Source organism: Phascolarctos cinereus, unplaced genomic scaffold (assembly GCF_003287225.1).
Source record: "Phascolarctos cinereus isolate Bilbo 61053 unplaced genomic scaffold, phaCin_HiC Scaffold_4;HRSCAF=312, whole genome shotgun sequence".
NCBI lineage: Eukaryota > Metazoa > Chordata > Mammalia > Diprotodontia > Phascolarctidae > Phascolarctos > Phascolarctos cinereus.
The window spans coordinates 157795599-157813347 of record NW_027555847.1 but is presented as its reverse complement, the minus strand read 5'-3'; the positions used below and the strand labels follow the sequence as shown (position 1 = coordinate 157813347).

Here is a 17749-nt window from a genome sequence, read left to right as displayed (position 1 = left end):
CAGGGTTTGAGTGACGCAAAGGTTAAAGGATATGTGGGCTTCTGGGTGACAACCTATAGCAATGAAATCACTGAGAGGCCTGGAGTGACAGGTTTTTGGACAAAATCGGATTGGAATGATAGGATTGAAGATTAGGACACAGGGTTAGAGGGTGACTGAAAATTTTGCAGAGAAAGCGAAGGCGGTTAGAGTGGTGGGATTTGGAGGTGACTGGAAAGTGAGTGGGGATTGGGATGGATGACAGGAATAAGATGGATTGAAGTGTGAGTCGATAGCCGGAATAGGGGAGGCTAGAGGACCCAAGCCATTGTGCTAACGTCGGCTGGGAACACTGGAGCGCTAACCCTCGGAGCCAATGAACATGGGCCAAGTGGGAGAGTCCACTTCAGAGAAAGCGAGCTCCCTCCTCTCGTCTGTCCATCTGACGCCGTTCTTCCTATTAATTGGGCTGCGCTTCCTAGTCCACCGAGGAAGCGTAGCGCCGTAGCCAATGAACATTGCGTTACCAGGCGTGTTGCACCCCGGGGGCGGGCGCGGATCTACAGATGAATTTTCTGATTGGTCGGTCATAGTGGGTTGCCGGGGAGAGGAACGGAGGGGAGGGAGGGGGCCAGCAGCGCGGGTGCTGATTGGCTGTGCTGTGTGCTTCTCCCCTTCCGATGATTCGGCTCTTCTCGGCTCAGTCTCCCTGAAGCGCCCGCAGCCGCTGAGGTAGTCGCCAGCGCTTCCTTCTCCCGAAACCGGAGCCCTCCCCACCCGCCCTCCCCACCGCCGCCTCCGTGGGAAGAGCGAGAGGGAGCCCACCCGGAGGAACCGCCACCGTCCGCCTGGGAGAGCCGAGCCCAGCCGGGCCCAGCCGCCCGCCGCCAGCCCCTCGTAGCCGTTACCCGCGCGCCGCCGGCCGGGAGACAGGCGCGCGCCATGGCCTCGGGAGCCGAGTAAGTGTCTCCCCTGCGCGTCCCCTCCCCCCACGGGGGCGCGCACGGGCCCCGGGCCCCGGGCCTCGGGCGGGTGGCCGAGCTGGGTAGGCCCCGGCCCCGGTCGCAGTTCATGCTGGGGATGGGCCGCAGGCCAGGCGGGCCACCTCTCTTCAGCGCGCGTCCTCGAGCCCGGCCCGGCGGGCACGCGGCGCTGGGAGCCCCGGGCCCAGGCCAGATCCCGATCCTGCTGTGTCATGCAGGCCCCGGCGTCTCCCGCGGGAGCAGTGGGCGGGGGGAAGGGCCCGGCCCCGCTGGGCCTAGTCTGGCCCTCGGGCCGCCGCCGCCTGAGAGGAGCGTTGGGCCCAGGACACCTGCCCTGCGCTCGTCTTTTGGGAGAGCCGCGGCGATGGAGGGGGGAGGAGGCGGGGGAGGATGGGGAGGCGGGCACGGGCGCCGGGGCTTTCCTCGGCTGGAGTAGGTGGTTCCTCCAGGGCCCCGGCCTGTGCCGATGCCGGGCCCAGTGCCGCCGGCTTGGGGGGGACAGGCCACGTGAGGACTGGGGCTCTCGGGCCGGATCCTGGTTGAGCAGTAGGAACCAGCCAGTTTTGGGAAATTAAGTCGGCCGGGCCAAGGCGATAATTGAGGGCGGGGTGGACCCGGGACTTGACTGACTAGTGAGATTTATTAACTCCTTTGGGGAACACACGCCTTGGTGCAGGGCCGGTGAAGAGGTGTCGTGGGGTTATGGGGAAGAACCACTCTCTACCTCTGGCTAAAGCTTGGCATTTTGGTGCTAACATCATTTCCGGAATTTTGATGGAAGGTAGGTTTGCTGCTTTTTGGGAGGCGGGGAGAGCAAATCGATTGGGGTGGGGCACTGGTTTGGCCCCTTTAAATGGCCTACTTCATTGCTTCTTGTTATGCAGATGAGAAATCTGATTTCCTTTTCTCTAGGAGCTCCCGAGATTAGAGATTATTCCTTTACTTTTTTCTCCCCTGTGTTGTCTGTTGATGGTTTCAATATTTAGATTTTTTTACCGGTTGGTCCTTTACTGGCTGTCTTTGAATTCAGACTTGAACTGGAGTTGGGGACCTACTAGAGCTGCCAGCTTTGTTGGTTGGAGTGCTCAGGGCACACGGCCCTTGAGGTAGTAGGTTCCTAATGGTGAGGAAGGTAAACCCAGAAAGGTCATTCTTTGAATATCCAGAACCTTCTTAGCCCAAAGCTTAGAGTGTTGAAAGTTTGAAATAAATTATAGGCTCCCAGGGTCAAAAGGCAATATTTTCCTTCACTGCTTCCAAGACCAAGCATATCAGTGTTTTCCAGCGTTGGGACTATTTTTAATACTACCTAACATTTATGTAGTCCTTTAAGGTTTGCAGAGTGCTTTTTGTCTTGTTTTATATCTCTAGCATCTAGTACAGTGTCTTGCACATAGTGTGCCATTAGTAAATGCTCGTTGACTTGATGTGCGAATACATCTAATTTGATGCTCACAACAACCCGAGAAAGGGGAAATGCTATTATTCTCCTTTCATCCATTAGGAAATAGTTCAGAATTTAAATTTGTGTTCTCCTGACTCAAGTCAAATATTCTCTACTGTAACTCCTTATATTTACCGCAGTTTTTCTATTCAGTGCCTTTTCTCCCTGAAGTAAGGTATAATTTAGTAGTACTGCTTAATCATTGTAGTAGTTTTGTATTAAATACCTTTGTAAGGCTACCCTCTCAGCATTTTCTTTATCATGCTAGAGAACTTGTTAACTTTTTAAATAGACTTTTGGTTTTTAAATCTTGTTACTCTTTAGAACCCTCCTCATATTTATGGCTTGTATCTCAGAGTTCTCTTTGGTCCTCTGAAGTCATAGAGCCCAGAGTGTGGACCCAGGATTACTCTGGTTAGGGTCTGAGTCAAGCTGAGTCTGATGGAAGATGACACCGCATGGTAAAGGTCAGGGGACATGAGTTCAAAATCTTGCTAATGCTTACTACTTGTGTAACCTTGGGCAAGTCATTTAGCTTCTCCAGGCTTTAGATTCCACATCTGTAGAAGAGGATTCAACTGGATGACCATAGACCTCGGATCCTGTGTTCTAAAGAGCTTTCAGGAGTTAGCATACCTCTTGACCTGCTGGCTCAGTTAACCTAATTTTCTTACATTCTGAGGGAGAGTCAGACTGTCCTTGGGGGAGCTAGTCTTATAGCTGGGTTATTGGTAGCTTACAGCACAAACTTGCCTTAATGGCATTTTTTGCATTTTGTTCATTCCCTTTGCCCCTTTATGCTGCTACTTTCTGCTTGCATTGGTAAGGCAACAAGATGGCTGTACCTTAGAGACAATTCACTTCTAGTCCCTATTGTGGGAGGGGCAGGTTGTTGGGCAGGCTGGGAAAGAGGGCCCTGATGGCTTAGTGCCTGCTAAGCTTTCACTACTCTGAACTGGCACTTAAGTCCTGCTTGGCAATAGGCATGCTGATCCTTTATCATTATCATTATTTTCTTTTCTGGCTTTGACGTATATTCACATTAGTTGCACAGGTGGTTTTTTCAGCTGATGGAAATGGTAGTGTTGGGTGCTGGTTGGAAGTCCTGTGTTTTATGTGGAAGAGTTAACAGAAGTCTTAACAGCTTTATTGAGAGCATTAATCCCATTGGCCCCAACAGACATGTTTTTCCTGGGATTTTAAAAGAAAAGGTTATGATGCAAGAGACTTCCTTCTTCAGTTGGGCTTAAAGTTATCTTTTTAGGTCTTGATTAAAAAGGAATTGATTGATCCTTACTAAAGTCCTGTCCAAATTAAATCAAGCAGTGTCCCTAAGTTTAGCTGATGGGTGCTGGAGTAGGGCTTGGTAGGGTAGTTATTGATAGGCCCTCAAAATTTTTATTTGAGTTGTTATGAAGTATAGCATGAGTGTCTAGTTTATCCTTGACAGCTTTGATTTTTAAGCGTAGATGAAAACGAGAAATTCCTCACTTGCTTCTGTATTTCTTAGTTTCAACCACTTGACATTTGACTAGCTCCATTAAGCTAGTGTCCTAGAACTCAACTTCCTGTGAAGCTTGTTTGTTTGGTAGCACTTTGATGGCTTCCAAGATGGTTTTGTACATCCAGTGTGAACTTTTTTTTCTGGAAACCTCAGACTTAATTCATTATTTGCTAATAATTTACATCGTCTTTGGGCTGGTTATTGCAGTTGTGGATAGAAGCCATTAGGGAAGGCTTAAAATGGGGTTCTGACAGTAGAAGATCTTGGGGTATTGAGAATCTTTTTGTTGGGTTTAACCCAAGCAACCTGAAAGAAGGTTGGGGCCTCTCTGAGACCTGGTGAAAATTGTTACTTTAAACTTTTCTATTAGGAGCAGAGGATCCTAATGAACTGGAAGGGACCTCAGAAGTCATTGAGCCTAATGTTATAATTTTCAGTATGAGGAAATTGCGGTCAGAGAGGTTATGTGGCTTGCTAAAGGTTACACAGCTTAGAGTCCGCGGCAGGAATCAAACCCATTACTTCTGATTCCAAGTCTGGTGCTCTATCCCATACATCACATTGCCTCCCCAAAATTTGCTGGTTTAAAGAAGTTTTCCATGTCAGCGGTGGACAGGGCTGGAACCCATAATCTTTGGTTTATGAGACCAATGCCATACTACTTGGCCATCCAAACCTATAAGAACTTGCCATTTTACATAGTAGTTGTTTAAACAGTGTTGTGAACAAATGAATATGTAGGTAACAGTACTATTATTAACCTTTGAGGCTACTCACAAAAATGTTTTCTTTTTTGCCCATGACTATTTTCCATGGGGGCAGTAGACTTTTTGTCCTTGTAATGTGAAATTTATATTCACTTCTCTATTTTTCTGGAACACCTAGCTGGTCTCCTGTGTTTTTTCTGTCTTTGAGGCAGAAACACTTGGATATACCAGCAGTAAATTAACTGAAAACTTGTGGTGATGGGTCTTGCATAGGTCATTGTTTGTGCTTAGTTTGTGGGTTTTAAGTCTCTTTTTCTAACTTGTTGAGTTATTATGGTTGTATTCTAATGTATTGAGGACCCCAGAGAGTTTTTGTTTGTGAGTTATAGCTATCAGCATTTACTGTATTAGAAATTAAAACACCTTAGTATTGTGAAAATAATTTCAATCTTAAAGTCTCCCTGACAAGTTCTCAGGAACCCCCAGGGTTCCCAGACCACACTTTGAAAAGTACTTCCTGTGGATATGAGTGATATGGCTGTGGGAGTCTTAACTTGATTTTCCTTTTCCAGTTCAAAAGCAGATGACTTATCAACAGCCATTCTCAAGCAGAAGAACCGCCCCAATCGGTTAATTGTTGATGAAGCTATTAATGAAGACAACAGTGTGGTGTCCCTGTCTCAGGTAAATTTACATTGCTGATCTGTTTTATTTGGAGGTACTTTATGCGTTAATGGGTCAGCAGGGACATGGGCTGCAAGTAGTTGGATTAGTGCTTATTCACTGGGCCCTAGTGACCTCTACTGACCAATGACTTTCACACTGTTTCTAGGCCAAGATGGATGAATTGCAGCTCTTCCGAGGTGACACAGTGTTGCTCAAAGGCAAGAAGAGAAGGGAAGCTGTGTGCATTGTCCTTTCTGATGACACATGCTCAGATGAGAAGATTCGAATGAACAGGGTTGTCCGCAACAACCTACGAGTGCGCCTGGGGGATGTCATCAGGTGTGTGAGGATTCTTGGCCCTTAATGAGGGAGACTTGAAAGAGACCTGGGCATTGGGGTTGAACTAGGTGGGCACAAGTCGGATTATCATAAACATTCCTCCCTACCGTGAAAGGGAGATTGGAGCTTCACTTCAGGGTTCAGGTATGTTTCTGGGGAAGACTCAGGTACCCTAAGGTCCCAGCAACCACTGTGGGGACTGGGAAGGTGTGAGATTGGCTCCAATAAATTCTCCTATACCATGGCTTCAAGTTGAATGTCTCGATGTTTCATAGAAACCAGGCTTTGTGACTTTGCTTAGGGAACCAGACTGATAGTTTTTCTTGTAATGTCTCTTTTGCCTCTGCTTGTGCTGAGGGTTCTGTGTTCTCATGCTGGGAAGTAGAGAATTAAGGGGAGGGATATTAGCCAAGAATTTTAGGGGTCTTAGAGCTTGTGTATGTCAGACTTTGACCCCTGGAAAGTCAGTTAAGAAAACCAGCTGTCACAGGGTAGTGGCTCATGTAGTACTAGTCATGGATGAATGGTCTCTAGTGACCTTCCTTTGCTTTCTCTTTCTGTCCAGTCCTTAGTTGAAGTCTTCTCTCACTTCCTTTTACACTAAGATTCTCACTGTCTGTATTATTTCATCTTGGGTATATTTAGTTACTTTCTCCTGGCTATGAGTCTCATGTAATCTTTTTGTTAGGAGACTAGGGCTAAATAGATTCCTTAGACACACATAGAGTGGAAGTATATTTCTGTTCATATGTGTAATGACTGGTATCAGGGCTCTGTTTCTTATGTTTAGTTGACTATTCTTTCATTTTATACCTTCTTACTTTTGGCCCAAACTCCTCTATTAAGTGAGGCCATGAGACACCAAGGGAAAGGAGGGGTAGGAAGTTGACAGTTTGCCTTTGAAGAGCTGCTCTTCCCTTTTTCCCGTATTGCTTCCCTTGAGTGGTAGTAAGAGTCATTATCCTTAAGCTGGGTCCCCATCTGGAACTTCTGGCATTCTCTCTCCGCCTTGGAGTCCAGGGCCCTGGGACGTGATGTCTTGCTTCAGCTCCTGCTTTTTTTCCTACCCTCCTTCCCACCCCATTCTCCTGCCTCTCTTCACCTAAAGCCGTCCCTGCCTTTTCTCTTTCACTTGCCATCAGCTCTCTGTACCAGGCCCTTTCCGACGCCCAGTGCTTGGGGCTGCAGTGTGGTGGGTAACGTGGAGTCTGCTTGTCGTCCTCAGCATCCAGCCGTGCCCAGATGTGAAGTACGGCAAACGTATCCATGTGCTGCCCATCGATGACACGGTAGAAGGCATCACCGGCAATCTCTTTGAGGTGTACCTCAAGCCATACTTCTTGGAAGCTTATCGACCCATCCGGAAAGGTAAGTTAAGGGCTTTGGGAAATAGACTAGTAGGGCCATTTTCATAGCACTTCATTGATTATGGGCAGAGTTACTTGGTGCAGATATCCATGATCTCTAGAAGATGTTTAATATGTGATCTCCCCCTCTAACTTCTCACACCCATCTGCCCCCACTCACATAGGTATATCCTGTACCCCAGGAGAAAAAGCTGCCTCTTTTATTTCTCTTAGGCTAAGCTAGGCCTTGGTGGTAGTTGGGTTCCAGGTGGCCCTCAACACCCTTCCTAGGTAAGGTTTTTGCCAATTTGTCCAGTTCTGATTCTTAGAGAGTACATGGTTCCTCCTGCCTCCATTATGTGAAACTCTAATATTGGCCCTTTTTCATTGTTTGGTTCAAAGTGTAGACTGTTAATCATCTATGGCAAAAACTGATCATTTATTGGAAAGATTTTCTTCTATACAGGATATCCAAGTGGCAAAGAGGTTTTTCTAAGTCCAGATGAATGTTCTGCCCCTTAACCAAGTGTCAGGACACAGGAATCCATGTGCTTTCAGAGTTGTGGGTCCCAGTGTTTGTGATTGAACTCACACTTGGTCTTTTCTAGCTTACTATCCATGTATACTGTTGGTACCTGTAGTAACTGTATGCTGCAATGATCCTATAGGTGATATCTTCCTTGTCCGTGGTGGAATGCGTGCTGTAGAATTCAAAGTGGTGGAGACAGATCCCAGCCCCTACTGCATTGTTGCTCCAGATACAGTGATCCATTGTGAAGGGGAGCCCATCAAACGAGAGGTAAACTCCACTCTTGTGGTAAAAGCTCATCAGTCTTTTGATTATGTAGGATGGTTTGGAATGGAGTGTTGAGGAAGCTGAGTAGAGAATTCAAGTGAGTAGAATGGTCTTATGTTGGGAGTGATATGGTAGCAGAGGGGCTGAAGAGCTCCATCCTCAGGTAATGGGCCCAAGCTAAGCTGCTCCTTGAGATAAAGATAGCCTTCTTTGGTTCTACCTCTCTAGATTTCTTTATAGAAGTAAGGGATTAGGTGTGAGCCAAGAATCAGCAGAATGTAGCCTTTTGGGATTGATGGTTTCTTGTACTGAACTCACTTGATAGGATAATTTTAGAAAAAACACCTGGGAATAGATACTTGGACCAAAGTGACAATTTAGCTTCTCCAAGAGTAGTACCTTCAGAGCTCTTTAGGTTTTTAGTTTCCTAGTTTTTGGCCTTTGGGAGACATTCCAGTAGAGTTTTCATCAGCCAGTAGAAGTAGCTATGTTAGACTTTTCTAGGGGGAGATTTCCCTTGGATCTCTTGGACTCTGGACTAGGATACCTTGTGGAAATTTGTTCTTCTCAAGGCCTTCCTTTTCCCTGAAATTATCCCCATATTCTGACATTGGACCAATTTGAATCTTTGGTAATGCACATATGTATATGTTTATTCTTGCTAATTATATGTATGTGTGTATATGTCTCTGTGTCTCTATATCTGTATGTCTGTGTATATATATATATATGTATACACACACATGCTTCCTTTCACCCAGGATGAAGAGGAATCGCTCAATGAAGTGGGATATGATGACATTGGTGGTTGCCGAAAACAGTTGGCTCAGATTAAGGAAATGGTGGAGCTGCCACTGAGACATCCAGCCCTCTTCAAGGCCATTGGTGTAAAGGTATTTGACCTTTGGCTTCAGATAAGGCCCTGCTCAGGAAGAACAGCAGGGAGAGAGCTTTTTAAAGTTGTGCTTTATGAAGGGATAATGGAAAGTAAAGGGAAAGTAACAATGCCTTGATATCATTGTAGGGGGATAGTGAGTGGTATCCCATAGAGGGAGTACTCTGCAGTCATTTTATTAATGACTTGGGTACATAATGCTCATGGAAATCCTGAGTTCTGGTACTAGCCTGATTTTCCTGGTTTTTCAGAAATAAATTTGGTAATTAGAAAAGTGAGTGTAAAAATGAGCATGTAATTAATGGGGAGATCCCAAGGTTTATACTTTGGGAAAGATTGCCTAGGTAGAGGTAGAGCATGAGTCTTGGAGTTCAGATTACAGGCTGAGTGTGATTCCATGCTAACACTTTAATAACCTAGCATACTATTGACTTAGAAGAAATGGGGTGAGTGGGAGCCAGGAAGTAATCTAGGTAAGTCCCTAATTTGAGTGCTGTATTCAAGGCAGGTCACTTTATAGGATGTGAAGGGACTGGAGAGGGTTTAGAGAAAAGGGTCAGAGAGAAGTACAGGAATGGGGAAATCAGTCTAGGTTAAAGCTGACGTTTATCCTGAAGAAGAAAAAGTTTGAAATTACTAGACTGAAAGCTCCTGGAGTCATTCCTCTCTGTATTCCTCACAGCTTCTTGCATGAAGTAGATAACTTGGTAATGAATGCACGTGCAATTTAGTGACTGTACTATGGTGTGTGAGTGGTTTGTGTGAGGGAGTACTGAACCGTCACTTTCTTGTGTCTCATGTCAGGGAGGAGGAAACACTAGGGCAATGGGCAAGTGAAAGTTACCTCTCTGAGTCTTGGTTTTCTTATCTTGATGATAATGCAGAGATCTGATGACCTCTAAGGTTCTTTTCAACTCTTCTGAATTTTTTTGATGGACTTGGCTCAATAGAGATTGTGGTTGGAAGAATTTACCAAGGATGTAATGAACAGTAGAATGAGACAATGATGAGTATGGAACCTGCATCCCTAGAGATCTGTAATTAAGATCTGGTATTTGTTCTTCAAGATGTAGTCACCTTCCTAAAGTCTGGGGACCGGGTCACCTTTTGGTTCCTTTCTAGCTTCTGGAATTTCTGACTAGAATTTTCCAAAGTATTATGTCTTGCTTTTAAGGTTTCTTAACTCCTGAACCCTCTTGAGATATAGGTCCCCTGTCTTCTCTCCCCTTGCAGTGTCTTCACTGTGTACAACTTCCTCCTTTGGGCTGAATAGTGAATCATACTGTTGCTTTTGCCACTAAGGACTTATTCTTACTGTCAGGTTTAAACTTTTCATCCCATCCCCAATATGGGGAGCCTTTGCTAAACTTCTTGAAGATAGAGTTGAGGGAGGGAAGAGAACCGGTGTGGGTACTAGCTTAACTCTCTTTAATCTATTTTGTGCCTGTTCCCAGCCTCCTCGAGGCATCCTGCTCTATGGGCCTCCTGGAACAGGAAAGACCCTGATTGCTCGAGCTGTGGCAAATGAGACTGGAGCATTTTTCTTTCTGATCAATGGTGAGTTACTTAGCTCTTCCTGGAGTGGGTTGGATCTGACTCTTAAGTGCTGATTTCCAGATGTCCCCTCAATACAGTGTGTGTGTGTGTACACACACACACACACACACACACAAATGTTTTTCCTCTGACTTCCTTCTTCCCCTCAGTTTAGTTAAATCTGAGACAGAGTTGAAAACCACTGGTTCTGAAAGGGGTGCAAGACATTTGCCTCTCCTGGTGGGGTGCGAATTAATTCAGATGCATACCCTACCAGGGGAGGCAAATGGCTTTAGTGGGTTATAGGCATGTGTCAAATGGCTCTTCTAATTATGTTGTATATATCCTTGCCTCTAGAACTGTCTTCTGTTAGGATTCAGGAAATAGAGAGACAAGTAACAGTTCGGGGGTGGGTAGGCAAGTAAATTAGAATTATTTCATTATCTGCCCTAGCTATGTGGGAATGCTGAATTGGCTCTGTAAGGGGAGATGAGGCTCCTTCTCTGAAAGTGCCTGGGTAAGGTCAGGGAGGCCATGAATAATCCATCGTCCATTGGGTCCTCTGTCCTCTGAGGATGGAGGGGAGGGGTCATAGGAAAAGTAGCCTGATGTGGGCAGTGACCAGGCAGTCATTCTGGCAAGCAAATAGTTGCCAGCTTGTCTCCTTAAACTTGCTCTTTGCAGCATCCTCATCTCATTTTCATAGCAGGGAAAAACAAGGCTCTCCTTCATGGTCTTGGCTGTTTGCCTAGGTGTCAGGGTCTGTCAGAGGTGGCTGGAGAGCTTCTCAGTTGTTGTAACAGAGCCTGGGCAGGGGTGGTGAACGACCCTTATGATTCCTCTCCTTGGGGAGAAGAAAACCAGCTTCATCCTTGCTTGCATGATGCACCTCTTCAGGTCCTGAGATTATGAGCAAGTTAGCTGGTGAGTCAGAGAGCAACCTGCGGAAGGCTTTTGAAGAGGCGGAGAAGAATGCTCCTGCTATCATTTTCATTGATGAGCTAGACGCCATTGCTCCCAAGAGAGAGAAGGTATGGACTCCCCTAAGGGAGAGAGGACCCAAGTCAGGAGAATTGGGGCACAAGCTTGTCTATATTGACCAGGGACTTTGTGCTTTGACAGACCCATGGAGAGGTAGAGCGTCGAATTGTGTCGCAGCTATTGACTCTCATGGATGGTTTGAAGCAGAGGGCACATGTGATCGTTATGGCAGCAACCAACAGACCCAACAGCATTGACCCAGCTCTTAGACGGTTTGGTAATGGCTCCTTGGCATTTTTGGTGAATGCTCTTCTCTAAGTGATCATAGGATCATATGTATGATCTTTTAAGGTGTAGCATGTTGGGCTGGGTTGTACCAGATTCCTGCCAATGCTTTTCCTGAAGCTCCATTCCCTTTCCCCTCCCCCTCAATAGTAGCAGGGTCTAGGCTGTCTCCAGATCACTTAACAATAGGGGTCCTTCCTTTTACCCAGATTTCCACTGGGGAGGAGGCAGGCACATGTGGCCAGAGCCCAGGGTTGAGTTGTATGTATACATGCATCCCCACAGGTCGATTTGACAGGGAGGTAGATATTGGAATTCCTGACGCCACAGGACGCTTGGAAATCTTGCAGATCCATACCAAGAACATGAAGCTGGCGGATGATGTAGACCTAGAGCAGGTAAGAGACCTTAGGGATGAAGCAGGAAGATCAGGATCTGAGAGAAGGCTGAGGGGAGAGTTTGCTGAGCCCCGGAGACTATATGGAGCAGGGCTGTAGTGGATTGTTGAAGCAGAGTGCTTTTTGGGGCAGAGGTATAGACAGAGATCTGGCTTTGGGAGATAGACTGTGATCATTAATGAACTTGTATGGGAAGAAAAGCTATTTTGAAGTTACTTTGAAATAAGTTAACTCAGCTTGAGTTAAATAAGGCCATGGCAAGGGAAACATTGATGTGTGTCAAGGCCCCAGTCACTGAGAGCCCTGACTTTGGCAAGTGTGAACTGTCCCCTGAGTAGTCATGAGCAACTTGTGACTTTGCAAACACAACAAATGAAATTCCGAAGGCAAATCTGTTAGTACCATGTGTCTTGAGAAGAGAAGGCTGAGGCTCTACCTCATAGTGGGAAGAGCTTATGGAGAGGGAAATGAGCACGAGAGGCCTGGCAGTCTTCTCTTTAAACCTTAGCTGCACAGTGAGGGAGTCCCCAGTCATGGAGCTGAGCTCTAACCAGATTGACTTTCTGCCTACAGGTGGCCAATGAGACCCATGGACATGTAGGTGCAGATCTGGCAGCCCTCTGTTCAGAGGCAGCACTGCAGGCCATTCGAAAGAAGATGGACCTCATCGACCTGGAGGATGAGACCATTGATGCTGAAGTCATGAACTCCCTGGCTGTCACCATGGATGACTTCCGGGTAAGGGTACCTTTCATAACTCCTGCTTCTTTCCTTCTCCTCCTGTTCTTTAACAGAGTCTTATTCCAGCTCTATCTTCCTGTACTAGTGGGCCCTGAGCCAGAGTAATCCGTCAGCACTTCGTGAGACTGTTGTGGAGGTGCCACAGGTGACCTGGGAGGACATTGGTGGTCTGGAGGATGTCAAGCGGGAGCTCCAAGAGCTTGTTCAGGTGAGGGGGTCTTGAGGCTTAGGACTGGTTCAGAGTTCTGCAGAATGGTGAGTAAGGCTTTTGGTACCTACTCCCCACAGGGGTTGTGGTAGCAGATGAGACTACTTTTGGGTACCTGGAATGGAACCTGGGCTTCTGGATGTGGGAGACTGGTGATTTGAAACAAATTGGGTGTGTGGCTTGGCTTTCTTATTCCCAGAAGGAGAGGTGCTATTGATTACACCTCTCTTCCCAGTTCCTCGTATTAAAGGGTGACTCAGCTTACTTTTTATCTAGTACCCTGTGGAGCACCCAGACAAGTTCCTCAAGTTTGGTATGACACCTTCCAAGGGAGTCCTGTTCTATGGGCCCCCTGGCTGTGGAAAAACCCTATTGGCCAAAGCTATTGCCAATGAATGCCAGGCAAACTTCATCTCCATCAAGGGCCCTGAACTTCTCACAATGTGGTTTGGCGAGTCTGAGGCCAATGTCCGTGAGATATTTGACAAGGTAAGCCCTGTATTGGATCAAGCGTCTAACCCTATGGAGTTCCGAACTGACTGGGTGGCTTGTGTTTGGATTTAATTGTGAAACCATCTCAGCATTGCTTAACAAAGCCATTGGATATGGGGATAAAAGAGCCTTTGGGAGGGAGGAGTGAGTGCCTGCGCAGGTGTTCATATGTCTGCACGTCATTCTTCTGTGAAGGCCCGCCAAGCTGCCCCCTGCGTTCTGTTCTTTGATGAACTGGATTCAATTGCCAAGGCTCGTGGTGGCAACATTGGAGATGGAGGAGGTGCTGCTGACAGAGTCATCAACCAGATCCTGACAGAGATGGATGGTATGTCCACAAAGAAAAACGTGTTCATCATTGGTGCCACCAATCGGCCTGATATTATTGACCCTGCAATTCTTCGGCCTGGCCGCTTGGACCAGCTTATCTACATACCCTTGCCTGATGAAAAGTCCCGTGTTGCAATTCTTAAGGCCAACCTGAGGAAGTCACCTGTTGCCAAGGTGAGTAGAGGGATTGTGGGGATAAACTGGCAATCACATTTCTTTCCTACAGCAGGCTGATGTGGTGAGGAAGTGGTCTTTCTCCCAGATTGCTTTGCCAAAAGAAATATTTAGGCCGTGTTTGGAGTATTCCTTGGGTAGCCCTTGTGAATTCTGGTTTCAGGGTCTGGAACGGTCATTATAGAAAGGACAATTAAGGTGAACCAGGGGAAAGATGGCCTTGTATTTGGGACTTCAGGGTCTGGGTGCTGAATTTGCTTTCTGACTTCCGGCAGGATGTAGATTTAGAGTTCCTGGCCAAGATGACTAATGGCTTCTCTGGGGCTGACCTGACAGAGATTTGCCAGCGTGCTTGCAAATTGGCTATCCGTGAGTCCATTGAGAGTGAAATCCGACGAGAGCGGGAAAGGCAGACCAATCCCTCTGCCATGGTAAGTCCCTTTCCCCAACCTGCTTTCCCATCTAGCCAAGCTTTAAGGAACACTGAACCAGTAATGTGCTCTTGAGTCGAATAGAGGACTTGGTCCCCAAGGAGTTTACGTTCTGTTGGGGAGACAAGACACATCTGATTGGAGCACTCTTACTCCTCTACTGTGAAAGCTTCCTTAAGTTTTCATGCTTTCTTTTGTCCATCGTGCTTGATCTCATCACCTCCAGCTTCCTTCCCTTGCATTAATTTTCTCCATTTAACTACCTATTAAAGTGCTGATACTAAAAAAAAATCCTTGCCTTTATATACCTTCAAGCTATTGTTTTGTCCTTAGCTCTTCACTGCCAAACTGCTGCTATAGCTTCATTATTCGCATATACCTCAAACCTTTACAATCTGGCTTTCACCAGTGCTTTTACTGAAATGGCTTTTTTTTAAAAGGCCTTCAGCAACCTTATCACCAAACCCAGTGGCTTTTACTCTGCATTTTCCTTGATCTTGATGTTGTACTTCACAATTGAACATTCCCTTCTTGATATAGCTCCCCTCCTTGCATTAAACTGTATTTTTGGGCTCTCTTTTTTTGGGCCCTTTTTTCTCATCTAAAACAGGGTTCTCCGCATGGCCTTATCTGTCCGCTTTGCTTTCTGTCCTTTGGCTATTTTAGCCATTCGTTTTATTTGAATTATCACTTTTAATCAGGTAACTCAAACATTTGTATCTTTAATACTGAACTCATTCTAAGAGTAACATCTACTGCATGAACAGAACTGAACAGCTTATCTTCCCCACCCCCACATGCCCCTAAATATAGGAATATATTTTCCTATATTTATAGCATCATCATTGCCCTAGTCAACCACCTCAAAACCTCCAAGTCATCTTCATTCTCCTTCACCTCTTATGTGCAGTTAATTGTTAAGTCATCTTGATTCTTTAGTGGTATCTCTTGAATCTCTCCTTTTTTCTCCCACCATCACCACCCTGCTTCAAACTCCTGTGACCTCCAGACTAGATAGTTGAACTAGCTCTTTTTATTTGGTATTTCTGCCTTGAGTCTTGCCTCACTCTAATCTGTCTTTCATACCATTGCCACAGTGATCTTTTTAATTACACATGCCTGACCATATTTGAAAAACAAAAAAAACCCATCTATCAAGAAGGGTCAAACTAGCCTGTTACTTAAAGCCTTCCATAGTCTGGATCCAATAACTTCCTGACTTCATCTTATACTGTTCTTTTCGTAAAGTTCCTTCCAGCTTAATGTCCTTTGATTTATATTATCTGCATACTGACTTGTAACCAGAACACACTGCTTGTCATTTCCCAGTCTCATCCTGCCTTCAAATCACTGCTCAGATGCCCGTTTCTCTGTGCAGCTCCCTAGCAGTGGAAGTGATTGCTTCCTCCTCTAAATTCTCTGAGCACTTTGTTGTATTCTGCCATGGATTATAGTTATTTTTGTCTGTCTTCTGTCCAGTCAGTAGAGAGATTTTTGAGAGGCAGCCTTGTGTGTGGTAGAGTGCTGGCCTCAGAACTAGGAAGACAAAATCTCTGAGTGGGATCACATAACCTTTCAGTGTTCCTAACAGCTTTCTAAAGCTGCAGAGCATTTGCCAGACTACATTGGTAGAGGGAGTTTCCTCATTGGGAGTTCTCTCTAGCAGTGAAAGCATAGGTCTGGACCTATGGAGAAACTGGGTCTTCCCCTAAATTCTAGGACACTAGAACTACTGTCTGTTTCATACATATGCACACATTTTTTCCACCCACTATGAAGCCTGAAGAGAGTTAATTTTAGAGTAAATATTGGGACATTCTTTGCAAGTAAGTAGTTGAATCATTAAGATGATGTAGCTGCCCAAGTTGTAATTTAAGCTGAAAATAAAAACAGATCAAGGAGATTTTAGATAAGTCCCTACATGATGTAATGGATCACTACAGGGAATTTGGAGGATGTTTGGGCATCTTTAAAGACTGCATTAAGGATGATGCTCAGTAGCCTCTTCAAACTATGTCTATGTACAGCATTGCCTGACTCTGGACTGGAAAGACTGTGGGGCTGGTCTGTTCAGTACCCACCTGGAGCCTGGGCTTTATCTTGGGTTACCAGGTGTGAGGTGCCAGTCATCCTAAGCTTCTTGGGGGAGGAAGGGGCAAAAAGGGAGAGCCAGACTTGGTAAGTCTTGATGGGCCTTAATCCCCTGTCACCTCTTTCTACCCTGCAGGAGGTAGAAGAGGATGACCCGGTCCCTGAGATCCGCCGGGACCACTTTGAGGAGGCCATGCGCTTTGCCCGCCGCTCTGTCAGTGACAATGATATCCGAAAATATGAGATGTTTGCCCAGACCCTTCAGCAGAGCAGGGGCTTTGGCAGCTTCAGGTAAGAGGGATAGGACTTGTGAGGTGTGGTACTTGGGGGATGGCTTGTGGGAGGGAAAAAGCAAAATGGACCAGCTAAAGAGAGATGGGATGGTATCTGTTTGCTTGGGAGTTGGTCATGCTGGGCGGATGGCCAGAGAAAGAAGGTGCAATGGAAGGAACCTGGTCCTGGGGTCAGAGGACTTGCCTAGGCCCCACATCGGGCTTCTAATTCTCCCTCTCTGTGTGACCTTGGGCAAGCTACTCACCCATCTGAGGTCTTAGCGTCTTCATTTGTCAATGAGTGGGTTAGATTAGATAGCCTCCTAGGTAGGGGTGGGAGGGAGGAGGCTGCCTCTGATCAAGTCCTAATGAACACTCTCTGGCCTGCAGATTCCCCTCAGGGAACCAAGGCGGGGCTGGCCCCAGCCAGGGCAGTGGAGGAGGCACAGGCGGCAACGTGTACACAGAAGACAATGATGATGACCTATATGGCTAAGCGGCAGCGGCTGGCCACGGAGCAAGCTGGCCAGGTCTCGGTCCCCAGGGGAGGGAGGCTCTTGCCTGAGAGGGACCGGGGGCACCCGGGGCCTGCTCCATTCCTCAGTCCGAACAGTTAAGCCGCAGTCAGACTCTGGACAGGGGGTTTCTGTTGCAAAAAAAAATACAAAACAAAAGCGATAAAATAAAAGCAATTTTCATTTGGGAGGCGGAGAGTGAATTACCAACAGGGAATCGGGGCCTTGAGCCTGCGCCATTTCTCTTGTAGTTTGGGGGGGGTACAGTGGGCGGGTGGCCTCTGTGGGGCATGAGCAAGGGAGCCAGCGTCCAGCCCCCAGCAGTAATAAAAGCGCCTGAACTTCACTCCATGCTGCCCATGCTGTCCCTTCTTTCCCTGTCCACACCAGGATAAGGGCCACAGCCACTGGGTGTTTACATAGTGAGTAGGTTCATTTTATTTTACATGCTTCTGAGTTAATGTTGGAAAAATAAATTAACTAATCACAAGCAGTTTCTAAACCAAAAACATGTTGTAAAAGGACAATAAACATTGGGTCAAAACAGAGCCTGAGTCCTGGCCCCTGCTCCTCCTCCTTTCCCCTGGAAGTCTCTTTCTGATATCTTCCTTAGCCTATATGTGTAGGGAGGGAGGG

General features: G+C 46.4%; 1 protein-coding gene across 1 annotated transcript; it reads left to right on the top strand.

Moving 5' to 3' along the window:
• Window positions 1–740: 740 nt before the first annotated feature.
• On the top strand, window positions 741–17459 carry VCP (valosin containing protein). Its single transcript, XM_020977070.2, has 17 exons — window positions 741–938; window positions 5190–5301; window positions 5450–5622; window positions 6848–6990; window positions 7637–7767; window positions 8526–8657; window positions 10114–10216; window positions 11093–11226; window positions 11318–11453; window positions 11747–11859; window positions 12433–12597; window positions 12686–12808; window positions 13085–13297; window positions 13496–13804; window positions 14080–14235; window positions 16463–16617; window positions 16989–17459. The coding sequence occupies exons 1-17, from the start codon at window positions 922–924 to the stop codon at window positions 17092–17094; spliced, it is 2421 nt and encodes an 806-aa protein (XP_020832729.1). The 5' UTR covers window positions 741–921; the 3' UTR covers window positions 17095–17459.
• Window positions 17460–17749: the final 290 nt, after the last annotated feature.